General features: G+C 50.4%; 1 protein-coding gene across 1 annotated transcript; it reads right to left on the reverse strand.

Moving 5' to 3' along the window:
- Positions 1-361: 361 nt before the first annotated feature.
- On the reverse strand, positions 362-10,894 carry FGF16 (fibroblast growth factor 16). The gene is made up of 3 exons (XM_058032778.1): positions 10,618-10,894; positions 4,331-4,434; positions 362-766 (listed from the first exon to the last, which is right to left on the reverse strand). Exons 1-3 carry the CDS (start codon positions 10,892-10,894, stop codon positions 521-523), a joined length of 627 nt encoding a protein of 208 aa, XP_057888761.1. The 3' UTR covers positions 362-520.
- Positions 10,895-13,231: the final 2,337 nt, after the last annotated feature.

Below are 13,231 nucleotides of genomic sequence, written 5' to 3' on the forward strand. Positions count from 1 at the left end.
AGAACCCCACAAATCAGGACCAGTCCATGGAGCATCATCCATGTAGCAAACTCCCAGGCTGCTTAAGCAGGGCACCACTCAAAGGCTTTTCCTTAGCAGGGAACTATCCCAGCTCAGCAGCAACATCTGCAGCAGTTCTGTGGTCTTTGTTTTCTTTCCTTCTCTTCATTTTTAGGTTGTTTTGGGGCTTTCTTTTCCCCAGTGATCATGTTTGCTCACCTGCTCGTTCCTTTAAGCAACCATAACATTGAATATTCAGCCTCTCTTGTAGCAACCGGGTAACGAAAGTGAACGAAAATGGAAGATTAAATGTAGGGTTCCCTCCCTTGCCCTACCCCCGCCCCATAAATAACCCAGGTTCGATATACACTGGAAACAAGGAGGAACAGCAGTGTCTGAATTCAATGTAAGTGCTTCCCTAGGTCATCTACTCTTACAGGAATGATGGAATGACTATTAATAGAGCGCTCTGGGAAAAAGCTCGGGAGCCCAAGTATGTACACTGCCACTGCAGGAGCCATCACCTGTAGTGGAAGAGGTCTCTGTACATGGCAGGGATTTTGGCAGGGTCCACAGGCCGGGGTAAGAAGTGGGTGAATTTCTGGTGTCTCTTAGTCCTGTACCCCTCGCGGGGGGAGCCGTCCTTGTTGAGGGCCACGTAGTACTGGCGCTCCGAGTCGGGGTGCTTGTACAGCGTGGACGCGTACGTGTTGTACCAGTTCTCCTCAAACTGCTCGCGGAAAACGCACTCCCGGCTCAGCTTCTTCTGCCGTGGGGAACAGAGACACTGGTGTCAAAGAGGCACAAGAGAAAACACTGCCACCATTCCTTAATTTGTTTTTCTAGTGTTTTCCCCACTGCCTTATCCTGGCTACCCTGAGGATGAGGACTGTGCTGCTGGGGATGAGAGCTGGAAATGGGCACAAGTCAACACCCAAGGAGCTCTGGAGTTGGAGGAGGAAGGAGACAAAAGCAGAAGGTGGGCATGGATTTTGCAAAGGTGCTCTATGAGTAAATCATACAGGCACACAACAAAGCCCCAAACCTGTCCAGGTGTGAGTTTGAGATTGCTGGGGTGGTTGTGCCACCAGGCAGGGACACATCCCCCTGTAACACACACCCCAAATCCCTCTTTTGGATGGGAGAAGCAGCAGGCAGCACGTCTGAAAGGTTCTAAACAGGAAAACAGGAGCAGGCACTGCTTTGGAAGTTCAGGGCACACAGGTGGATGAACTGAGATGGGAATGAAAGCATTGCTCAGGATTTCCCCTCCTGGAGTGGCAGTGAGCTGTGATGGGAGGCTGTAACAAGACCCAGAGGGATGTGGGATGTCAGACCCCAGGGATCTTTAGGGTGGTGACAGATGATGTGATGAGGGTGTGTGGCTGGTGCATCCCGCGCTGGCATGGGGGGACAGATGGCACTGGTGTCACCACAGCCACAGCCAGCCTTCCCATCCAGCCCTTACAGCTGGGGGCTCTTGGCTGTTTGATGATGGACCTTTCATTTATGTCCAGTGCTCCTTCCCTCTCCCTCCCATCTCCATGTGCCTGGCTGCAGTGGGGAGCAAGGCTGTCCCTCTGCCCCACAAGGACACAGGGGGCTTTGCCAGCCCTGCTGTGCTGTCACAGAGGGTCCAGCCATCCCATCCCATCCCACAGGGGTACTGCCAGGGTGACTGGAGCCCTTTCAGCTGAAGGGCAGCCTGCAAATGTAGAGTGCTCTAATATTACAGCCACTGTCCCTCCACTGTAAACTATCTGGGCAGGGAATGTGTCCCCTCTGAGGCACACTGAGTGCTCAGTAAATGTTACTGCTTGCAGTAGATGTGTTTTGTAACACAATCCAGGAGCTCACCTGTGCTCAGAGCCTGCTTTCAATGTTTTGCTGCTAATTAAATAAAGCCTGAGGTGAGTTGTGAGCCCTCCAAAAGTCCTAGGCCACAGCCTTGGCCATCTGAGACCCAGGGAACTGCAGGCTTCTCTTCCCAGCTCTGTCAATAAATACAGGCTGGTTTTTTTTCCTCCTCTCAGATGCCATCTACTTGGAATATGTTGGAACCTGATGACTGCCTGAACTCTGGCTGCTGCTTTGCCCCCATTCCCCCGTGCTGCACTGGGCAGTTTGGAGTACAGTGCTTGTGGAAAATGTTTGGCGAGTCTGGGGTGATTCTGCAAGGTGTGATTTATTCCTCTCCAAGCCCTGGGATGTCCCCACTGAACCTGACACCACACAGGCAGCAGGCAAGGTGCTGCCTGGGACTTTTGCTGCCCTAAGTATTAGTGGCATTTCTGAAATCCTTGGGGAGCTTTACAGCAATGCTGGCACGAGGTCAACAGGGACAGGCAGAAAAGCTCAGTGTCCTGAGGGGACTCCACGTGTCGCTGTGGGGATGGCTGGCCCTGGCTGCATCAACACAGGCATCAGGCAAAATTGGCACAGAGGGAAATAATAAACTTGCTGAAAATTTAAAAATACCGCTGTACTGTGATCTCCCAAAATACCATTGTAATGCTAATGCTGTTGTCAGGCGCTGTTTTATGGACCTTTAATTAAGAATACTGTAGTGGCTTTTGAGTTCCAAAAGCCATCATTGTACAACCCACGTGTCCCAGATTTTAAAACTCCAGGGTTATTTGGGGACCTGGCTTGTGATGCCAGCAGTTTGGAGCAGCCTTTTGAGTGTGTCCCTGCAGTGTCCTGCCTGGTGCACAGGATCCCAGAATGGTTTGGGTTGGAAACAACCTTCAAGATCACCTCATTACAGACCCCTGCCATGGGCAGGGACAGCTCCCACGACTGTCTTCAGGTCAATTCTGTTTCCAGATTCAGTGCTGTAAAATGTTACCCCATTTTTGTTTCTGTGTTGTAACATGAACATGGGATCTAGAATTTAATTAACCCATCATGAAACTCGATTCACAATCAGAGCTGCAAGGTTTGAAGGCAAAGGGGGGGGATGCATGGGCTCATGTTCTCCAGCAGGCACGAGTGAAAGCTGAAACTCCAGGAGCTGCTGAGCAGCCTTGGAGTTTGACAGGAGAGGTGCTGCTCTAGCTCTGCTTTCTGAAGTGTGCTTCAGGAGATGTTGTGGTTTATGGAATCCTGGTGATTTTTCCTTTTTCTATTTTGCACATTTTTTATTTAACCACTCTCTCTGCATTTAACTTCTGTGCTGGGCAGAAGCTGTTACAGAAGTGAGGTGGGAAAAGAACAGTTATTGGTGCATGCAGTATTTGATGATCAGAGAATTACAGTGGTTTGGGTTGGAAGGGACCTTAAAGTTCATCCCTGCCCTGGGCAGAGACACCTTCCACTATCCCACACTGCTCCAAGCCCCATCCAGCCTGGCCTTGGACACTGCAAGGGATGGGGCAGCCACAGCTTCCCTGGACAACTATCTCATACAAACATCAGCAGCTGTGTCTTAAATGGTGGAAGGGTCTGTGGCAGTCTCAGGTGGAAATGGGACAAGGAAAAATGATCTAAACTTGTGGTTTGCCAATCAAAGGTTTTCTTACAGCTTCTGTGTATGCAGAGTACATGAGTTTTAACTTGTACACTGAAGCTTATCTGATGGTGAGAGGAAGTGCTGCCTTCTGCTTTGGTTTAAAACTGGTTTATTTGATTTCATTTTATTTTTACTGTGATCCACCCTTAATTGAGCTAAATAATTAGGAACTGAGTTAAATTAATCTGTAGGAAGCACCTCTGCCCAGCTGTTAAAACCTGGCATTTTGACTGTAAGTCATAACACTTAACGAGTTTACACTTGGGGTTTTTAGTCAAAACATGGAAAATTTTAGCCTGAAAATGGCACTTCTAGGAAACCATGAACAGCAGCCCTAAACTCCTAAAAGGAGTTACAGAGAATTTTACAATAACACTCAGGCTACAATTTCAGCTTCTGTTGGTTAAAGAGCCATAATACAAAGACAAGACCTGCAGATAGATAGGTGCAGACCAGACCATGAGAGGTGAACACAACTGAAGTGTAACTCAGGCTGGGAAAACACATTAACAAACATGGCTTTTTGCTAAATGTCCCCCTGCCTTTACCTGGCCATTGCCACACCATTTCTGAAAGGCAAAACCTCAGTGTGATGTCTGGGGGCTGGGCACCACTGGGGGCTCCCACAGCAGGAGTGAATCCTCCCTCAAACAAAATTTCCTAAATATCATTTATGTTAAAACAGCAGTGGCATCAAAGGTAGGATGGAGATCACTGGCACCACAAGGACGTGGAGGGCCTGTGCCAGAGCAGCTTGTGGCACAGCTGAGGCCACAGGCTGCAGTGGGACAGGGTGCAATCAGCCCAGCCTGAACTTACCGACCCATAGAGCTCGCCTCTCTCATTCATGCCGAGGTAGAGTCCAGAGTCCACCCCACGGATGCTCACCAGCCCCACTGCCAGGCTAATAAACTCCAAAATCCCTAAAAAAGAAAAAAAACCCTGCAAATCATACAGAGAAAAAAAAAAACAACACCAGGCTCCAGCAACAAAAACAAATCAGCCATTCCCAGTAACAATGCAGTTCTTAACTCTATAGTTCCATCTGTGTGCAATCTTCTGATTTCCAGCCTGGGCTTCTCCCCACCATTGTGAATTTGAGTTGCCTAAGAGGGATTGTCTTTGCTAATGAGAAAAGCTTTGCAAGGTTTTGCTAGTTTGGGTTTGGATTTGGATTTTTTTCATAATTATCACAGATGACAGATGTAGAAACTTGGGCCTGGCCACTAGCAATGTCAGAAGGCTGTTACCATGCCAGGTTTTATTCCTCACTAAAACTAGTGTTGTTTTGTCTTCTAGAATAAGATGATTGTCCTACAGGTTTTAAAGTCATGGGTTCAGTAAAAAGAAGTGAAAAGCACTAGAAGAGATGTCTGTGAAGACTGTCTTCATCCTGACACTCCAGTGGGATACCTGTAAACCCAAAATGTATATACAAGCCATAGGGATAAAATCCAGCTACAAAGCATACAGGTTAAAAATGCATCTTCCTCCGCAGCCTTTGCAGCCAGGGCAATGCCAGTCCATTCTCCATCACCCCCTGCCACTGTTACTGCTAGAATCTGCCCTCTGTGTCCTGTTGCCTGTCCCAGCCTCCTGCCTGTTCCCAGTCCAGCAGCATCTGTCCCAGCCATCCCTAGCCCTGCAACAGCAACGGTTTTACCCATGGGCTGCAGCCTGCCAGGATGGTGGCAGCCTCATTTCCTCTGGAAAGGAACGGCAGGGTCTGGCTGCTGCACCCCCACAGCTGCAGCTGTTTCAATGAGGGGAAGACTTGTAACAGGAGAACCTTTGGTGAAGCACTTAAAAACAAGCAGCCCCTACCTAACACCACAAGTGGTGGGGACCTTCAATCTTCCCAGGAAGAATTTCTGAAAGGAGTGGTGGGACTGTGTTATTATGGATTTCACACACCACCTATGTAGAGGTCACGGGCAGTTTTGCCAGTGTCCAGTACAGGATTAATTAGCTGGGAGGCAGAAGGAAGAGGCTTTTCCTCATCTCATCTGATGTCTCCATTGACTGGAAGGGAAAGTTGCTCTAACCTTTAGCATGGCTCCAGCTCTCCTAATTTAGCTCCCAAAACATCCAGCCCTAGGCAATTGATGCTCTGATCAAGTTACCTCCCAGAGCTCCTCTTAAAAGTATTGCCTTGGTTTTAAGGCACCGTGTGACAAGCGGCCACCTGAGCCAGCTGACTTCAGTGGCAGCCACAGCTCTGGGTCACCCTCCAGCCTGGGGCATGGATGTGACACTCTCAGATGACACTGCATCACTGCCTAAATACAGGACAGCACAGACAGCCATGGACACCCCTGACCCACTTAGTGCAGTGCAGACTCATGGCCAGGTGCTGGCAGCCAAGCTGGCTGCAGGAATTCCTCCCTACCCTCAGACCTGTCCTCCCTTTCCTCTGCCTGCTCTGGGGCTTGTGCATCTAACCCAGCCCTCCCTGGGTGCTAGGGGACACAAAACATGGACTTGGGAGTGGCAAGGCCTGGAAGCAAACAGGGAAACAAACACCACAAAACACACTTTATGGACCAGAGCAGATATTTTACAGGCTAAAATATACCCAGCTACACATCCTGGCCTGGGACACATCCTGCCTGCAGAAACATCAGGAACAGGCAGCACAGGCAAGGAAGGCAGCCTTTCCAAGCCAGACAGACACAGACCCTGGCTCTGCTCTCCTCAGTAGCTGTTGTGGTTTCTTAGCTGAAAAGAATCCCAAACAGGGAGGAGAGATGTGCAGATGAGGGGTGGTTTCCTCCCTTCACTACCCACCAGTTCTGACAGGAGGGAGTTACTGAACTGCTGAGTGCTTTTTCCCATCTGCAGACCAGAAATTAGCACAGCCACTATTTGAAAAAGAGGGAGTGAGGAAAGATGTACAACTACAAGGAGTGTAAAAAGTAAAGCAGGAATACACAGATACACCCAGGAATGGGGGAGTGTTTCCCAGGCTGGAGACAAAAGAATAGTCAAGTGAAACATGTCAAGTAACTGGAGAATGGTTAGATAGACCTTTCTGTAGGTATAGACACAGTCCTTAGCATCAGCAATTTTTTTGTCTCCTGTCACTTCTGAGAAGCAGGAAAATGTTGCTGGTTCCACTGAGAAACTGAGGGTTGTCTACAGCAGGGGAACCAAGATCTTTTCTTGAGTATGCCCACACGCATGCTCTGTATGAGGCACATCAGTGCAGGTCTCCAAAGACCTGGGAAGGACCAAGCCAGGAGCAGCATCAGCATCTTCCTTCTCTGAGCAGGAATGAGATATCCCTCACCTGGTGCAGGCTGGGTAGATACGGGTTTTTGCAAATGAAATTTCTTCCAAGATGTGCCCATGACAATCTCTTCTGACAACATCCCTTGTAGTGCTCCCTCTTTTCTGATCTCTGAGTGGCACTTAGAGACATGCATGGAAGATGACTATGTTGAAAGAGCATTAAGAACGTAACTTGAACCCACAAAAGTCAGGAGACAGAGTGAAGGCTGAAAATATGTGGGCGGATATCCATCCTGTCCTTAACTCACTCCAATTCTAGACAAAATTGCAGCTTCGTACATCTGATCCCCAGCAGCACAGGGAGTGGCCACTGGGGCCAGCTCAAGAATTCTCTTTCCAATTGTAGCGGTGTGTTTTTGTGGTAGAACATGCCTTTGTTTTTTTCTTTTGCTTTCTTTTTTTCTTTCCCCCAGGACTTGCCACTTTTTTTTTCTCACTTTGATTATTCATTCTCTTTGTTCCTTGAGTCTTTCCAGATAAGACTTGGAGAGATTTGATTAAGACTCTGACTGGATTCATTTACCACTAAAGCACTGAATAATCTCCTGAGCTTTGCCATGGCCAGACCCACACACTCTCGCCTTACTCTAAACCATCCCTCAAAGAACAATTCAGCTCCTTGCACCTGTCTCTTCTTACATGACTGTATTCAGGAGCTGGGGTACAGAAACATCAGATGTTGTATTAATGGCTACAAACCTAAAGCTTCGGCTAAAAACCTCAACAACTGTTCAGCAACAGGTGCACTATGGTCTGAATGTCAAAATTACAGCCAAACTTTCTCTGGAGGTCTCAGCAGCTTCTCTAGGAATCTGTGTAACATATCCATGAGCAGGTTTGTACCCCAGAAGAGCTTTGTTTTCTGCCTTTATTCATCTGCAGTGCAACCTCAAGGCCTCTTTCCCTCCTCCACTGCAGTGAGTAGCACCGTTGGGTTCACTTTAATGCTGCTGTAAAAGAGATGTGAGGCAGAAAAGGAGCAATTCCTCCTGGCAGGGATTTTCCTGGCAAATTTCTCTCAGTTTCATTCTGAGCAGGATTGTCATAGGGGTGCTAATGTCAGTCCAGACCCCCTCCAGATTTTGATCGTCCTTTATTTCTTTGCAGACAAAGGTTCAGAGTAGATGCAGTGAGAGAGATACATTTTGGAAAACACTTTATCCTTTTGGGGGTGACCTTGCCAGAGCTGCCAGTTGAGAGAGTGAATTTGGGCACTTCTGTAGTGTAAGAATGAGCTTGCTTCCAAGAAACCTAGAGGGCTTTTCCACTGTTTGCATTAAAGCTCCTCTAGGAAAAATAAGCTGCACTCCATTGTTCTTGCAAGAATCTGTGTTTTTAGAAGTATAAAATATCACATTCCAGAAGACAGGTGTGATTTAGGAAAGCTCCAGTCCTTGATAGATAAGCGGCAGTAATTCCAGTGATTGCTCAGGCAGTGGGGGTGGATGATGCCAGCACCTCCCCGTGTCCTACAGTCACACCCCCAAATGCTGTGGTACAATAGAATCTCTTCTTTTAACCCTCATTGTTGGAACCTTGGGACTGTTCTGCATCAGGGGGCTTTGGCTATTTCCCTCTCTGGAAGATGTGGATGTCTTGCACATCTGGTAGCTTTTGGGATGGCTGTGCATGGGAGGGTGCAGATACCACCTGTCTATTCCTGAATCCCTTCCAAATTAAGAGACAGGGATGCCAAGTCTGCTTCTACCCAACATCCCACCTGCAGCTGGACATGTGCCTGGGCTGGGCATCACAGCCATCCATGGAGCACCTTAATGATCTGCTCATGGTACCAGCAGGCACCTTCCAGCCACGTGGGCTTGATCCTGGATTTCTAAGTATTTCTCCAGGTGCTTCAAGATTTAAGGCAGCTTTAAAGTGCTTCCCTGAATCCCTCATCTACCTCTGCACCCCTCACCACAGCTTTGGAGTCCCCAGAATGGCTCATGCTGCCTATTCCTGTTATAAGTTACTTCTTTCTGACTGTTGCATGCAAAATTTAGGAATGCATCGATACATGACATCCTAATATGAACCATACCAGTAACATTGGAATTTAAATATTCATGGCTACTGAACACAGATGGTGAACACTGTGTGCCAATGCATTATTGCTTTGAGTCTCTGCTGAAGCAAGGCTTAGTCCAACTTGATCTGAACGCAAGGATTCCAGTCTAATCCTTTGGGGCTTTGTCTTGCAATTACAACAAATAACTATTTATTTTACACCGCCTCTGGGAAAAGCCTGAAGCAGAAAACTATAATATCTGAAGTCTGGTCTAGTTTACGGAGCTGGATGTGGACTGCTAAAACACTTAGGGAATGCCAATGTTTCGATTTATTGAAATCACTGTGTGACTTAAACTTCAGCATGCAAAATCCATGAAAACTTTTAGCATGTCTAACATATTTTTTCCAAGTTGGAAAATATACTTGCTTTACTCAATCTTTATAAAAAACGGATCTGAAACAAATGCTGCCATTTGAAACTGGCTGTTTAGTTCTACAAAGGTAAGGAAAAAGAACTGATAGACTAGAAACACTACGTGGCAGCTTGAACTACAACCAACCAGATGTAATGGGTTTGCTTTCAACTCTTTGAGCATGGAAACCCATCGTGTGTTACAGCATGAAAGGTGAAAAGATGGGTGTTTTCAGAAGGTAATTAAAGAACGCTCGCCCCACGAGCATATTAGTACCTGACTCTGACCCGCGGGTTATGACTTTCTTGTTGATTTAGGCAGGGACATGCCATGCACACACCTGGTGTTTATGGAAAGATAAGCTTCCCCAATTGTTCCAAAAACCTGCCTTACACCTCCAACAATAGCAGTGGCAGCACTTCCCGGAGTATCAGAACTGACTGCTTGCAAACAAGTAAAGGCAAAAAAAGAATTCCTTTCACCGAGGAGTTAAATCACTTGAAAACTATAAAAAGTCTTGTGAGCACGACTTGCAACCTGTTGACAACATAACTGAGATCACTGGCATGGGACTTGTTGATAGCTTATGCAGACACCTGCACTAGATGCTGGAGCAGCGGGAATTTCTCTGACTGTGCTCAAACTGACTGTACTCTTTCGCCTGTGGCTTGGGATGCATTTTTTGAAGATTACATATAGTCTCACCGCTCTTGTATGCCACTGATACAGACACGGCATTCTTCCGGGCAGCAAGGTAAATCCACGGTGCTCTGCCTATTGTTCCATCTTCTTTCTTTCCGAGGTCCCTTAAGTGTTTTTCCCTCTTCAGCTTCCCCCTTTCCTTTCCAACAACCCTCCCAAACCCAGCTCCCGACACCCCTCCAGCCAACAGATCCCTGCCCGCTTTGGGGAGACGCTCTTCTAATCAAAGTCATGCATGTAAAAGAAAGCAGCTCACAAATATCTGCAAATGCCAGAAAGAAGGAGGAGTTAAAAAAAAAAAAAAAAAGAAAAGAAAAAACTAAAAAAAAGCGAGGAATTTCTTTTTCCAACCTAGGAATTTCCAAGAAATTCCTACGAGGAACGTCTCTGTTTTGCCTCCCTCACCACTAACTTGAGAGGCAGAGCTAAAGCTGGTCACCCTCCTCTTTTTTTTCTTTATTAATTTTTTTTTTTTTTTTTTTAGTTTTTCTTGCAAAGGCACGTTTTAGTGCACCTGCAGAAAGGCTGAGCGCCGGGAGAGTAGGAAATTGGAAATAAAAACTCCCGCATTGCTGGGGAGTGAGCGCATTTGTTTAGGAGGCCAATTATATCCGTCCCGGGATGATTTATATTAGCGGGGTAATTAGCTGTGCGCGCGGGGCACCTGCTCGGGCACCCCCCGGCCCTTACCGAAGCGGCTGTGGTCCTGCCGGGTGCCCTGCACCGTGCCGTTGGGGAAGATCTCCAGGTGGAAGCCGGTGCGGCAGTAGAGCTGCCGCCGCCGCAGGATGCCCTTGAGGTGAGCGAAGTCGGTGGGGGAGCCCCGCTGCAGCCGCCCCTCGATCTGCCCCAGGCGCTCGTTGAGGAAGCCGGGGGAGTCGGCGAGGGGCAGCCCGGCGCCCAGCGCGGGGGGAAAGCCGTGCAGGTCGGGGTCCAGCGCGCCCAGGAAGCCACCCACCTCGGCCATGGGCGCGGAGCGGAGCGGCCCCGGGGGCGCGGGCAGAGCGGCCGCTCAGAGCGCGGGCTGCGGCCGCCCGGCCCCGCGCTGCCGGCCCCGGCCCGGCCCCGCGCCGCCCGCGCCTCCCATCGCTGGATCCAGTGTCCCGCCGTCGGATGCGAACTGCACTTTATATACGTACACACTCCCCTTACATTGACATATTGGATATTTAAATGCAAGCCACACCTCACTGGCATCCCCTTTGGCTATTGCTTCCCTCCCCCCCCTTCTCTGATGCATTTGGCTTTTTTTTTTTTCTTTAAAAAAAAAGGGGAAAAAAGCGCCCGCTTCACTCCCTCTTTTATTATGAAAAAAAATGGCAGGAAAAAGCTACACATCGCAGTGAGGCGTAACAGCTCTTGGCAGGTCCCCGCCAGCCGACGATGAAATCATGGAGCCCCCGCACGCACCCGCTCCCGCACCGCCGGCAGCCCCGGCCCCGATCCCAGCCCTGTCCGGCCCCGCAGCCGCGACCCCAGACCCCGCACGGACCGGGTCGGTCGGAGCCCCCGGGTCGGTCGGTGGCCCCGGGGCTGTCGGAAGCCCCAGGTCCGTCGGTGCCGCCACCGCCTCAGCCCCGAGCGTGCCCCCCACCCGCCACCCCCGGAACGGACACGGTGGAAAAAAACAACACGTGAGGAGAGGGTCGAGACGCGTTTTTCAGCCGAACGTGTAATAACGGAATACGATCTTTCTGAAAGCCGATCCCACGGGCTATACGGCCGGGTTACAGCCGCCGGGAGGGGAGGGAGCCCGCGGCGGGGCCGGGCAGTACCGCTCGCTCTCCCTCCCCACCTTCCCCATGTTGGAAACAGGTGTTTCCGCGCTCTCCCGGCCCGCCGACACCGTATCTGTGCCGGCAGCTGCGGCCGCGCTGCAGACAGACGGAGCCGGGCGGGGCGGAGCGGAGCAGGGGAACCGGCGGGAAGCGGGCACAGACGGGCCGGGAGGGACCCAGGGCAGGGAGCGCCCCCGCCCTGCCCGGCAGGCGGCGCTGCTGCTCGCGCCGCGCCGCCCCGGGGCGCTGGGCCCAGCGCGGGTGCTGAGGGTGCCCAGGTGGGCCCGGGGCTGGGATTGTCGTATCCATGGAGCGGGGTGTCGGCCGTGCCCTCTGCCGTGCCCCGCCAGGGAGAAGAGACCCCACAAACAAATAACCGCAAGCACCCAAAACTGCCCTCAAGCCACCAGCCCGCTCTGCTGCAGAGGCTCCCACGGGTGGCCTCAGTGTGCAGAGCTGAGGCATCGGTGATGCCCACTTCAGCGGGTACCCCACACGGGTCTCCTCTCAGCAGGTCCCCCTCATCTCAGCGTGTTTGTTCTCTTATCTGGTCTCTTCAGCAGCTCTCTCTGCAGTGTGTCTCTCCTCTTAGCGATATCTTCTCCATCAAATCTTCTCTCAGAAGTTCTCTTCTCTCAGTAGGTCACTTCTCAGCAAGTCTACCATGTGGTGGAAGAGAACTCAGCAGGTCTGTCACTTGAGAAAGTCTCTCCCTTCCAGTGGATTTTCCTTCAGGGGTTTCCCACCTCAGTGGGTCCATCCCCTCCTCAGGTCTCTTTCCTCAGAAAGTCCATCCCATGGCAGATCTAAGCCCTCAGCAGGTCTTTCCCCTCGGAGAACGTCTGCCCTACTGTGGATATGCTCTCAGTGGGTTCCCGCCATAGTGGGCCTCTCCCCTCAAAGAGTATCTTCCCACTGTGGATTCTCCCTCAGAGGGTCCCTGCCATGGTGGGTCTTCCCTCTCCCCTCAGAAACAGTCTCCACCTCAGTGTGTTCCCCCCACTGTGAGTCTCCCCTCAGTGCATCTCTTCCCTCAGCAAGTCTATCCCATGGTCAATAGACCATCCCCTCAATGGGTGTCTCCCTCACAAGTAGATTCCTGCTCAGGGGGTTCCCGTCATGGCAGATCTCTCTCCTCAGAGAGTGTCTCCCACACCGCGGATGTGCTCTTACCCCACCATTGTGGGTGTCCCCTGAGAGTGTCTCTCCCCTTAGCCGGTCTCTTCCTCAGCAAGTCTATCCCATGGTGAGTCTCCCCACAATGTGTCTCCCCCACAGTAGATTCCCCCTCAGAGTGTTCCTGTCATGGTGGATCTCTCCTTAGCATGCTTCTCCCCTCAGAAAGTCTCTCCCGATCAGGAGGTTCCTGCCATGATGGGTCTTCCCTCAGTAGGTGTCTCAGCTTGAAGAGGGTCTCTCTCACAGTGGATTCCTCCTGCCATGGGGAGAAAATCTCTCTTCCTCAGCCGGATTCCTGCCATGCTGGGTCTCTCCCACTCAGCTGGGTTCCCACCATGGTGGGCCTC

Source organism: Melospiza georgiana, chromosome 12 (genome assembly GCF_028018845.1).
Source record: "Melospiza georgiana isolate bMelGeo1 chromosome 12, bMelGeo1.pri, whole genome shotgun sequence".
Lineage (NCBI taxonomy): Eukaryota > Metazoa > Chordata > Aves > Passeriformes > Passerellidae > Melospiza > Melospiza georgiana.

Excerpts from the sequence above, each read along its gene's own strand:
- FGF16 (XM_058032778.1), bottom strand. The coding sequence starts at position 10,894 with ATGGCCGAGGTGGGTGGCTTCCTGGGCGCGCTGGACCCCGACCTGCAC. Across the intron at positions 4,435-10,617 it reads GCAGGACCACAGCCGCTTCG|GGATTTTGGAGTTTATTAGC; the intron begins GTAAGGGCCGGG and ends TTTCTTTTTTAG. Across the intron at positions 767-4,330 it reads GAGGCGAGCTCTATGGGTCG|AAGAAGCTGAGCCGGGAGTG; the intron begins GTAAGTTCAGGC and ends TCCCCACGGCAG.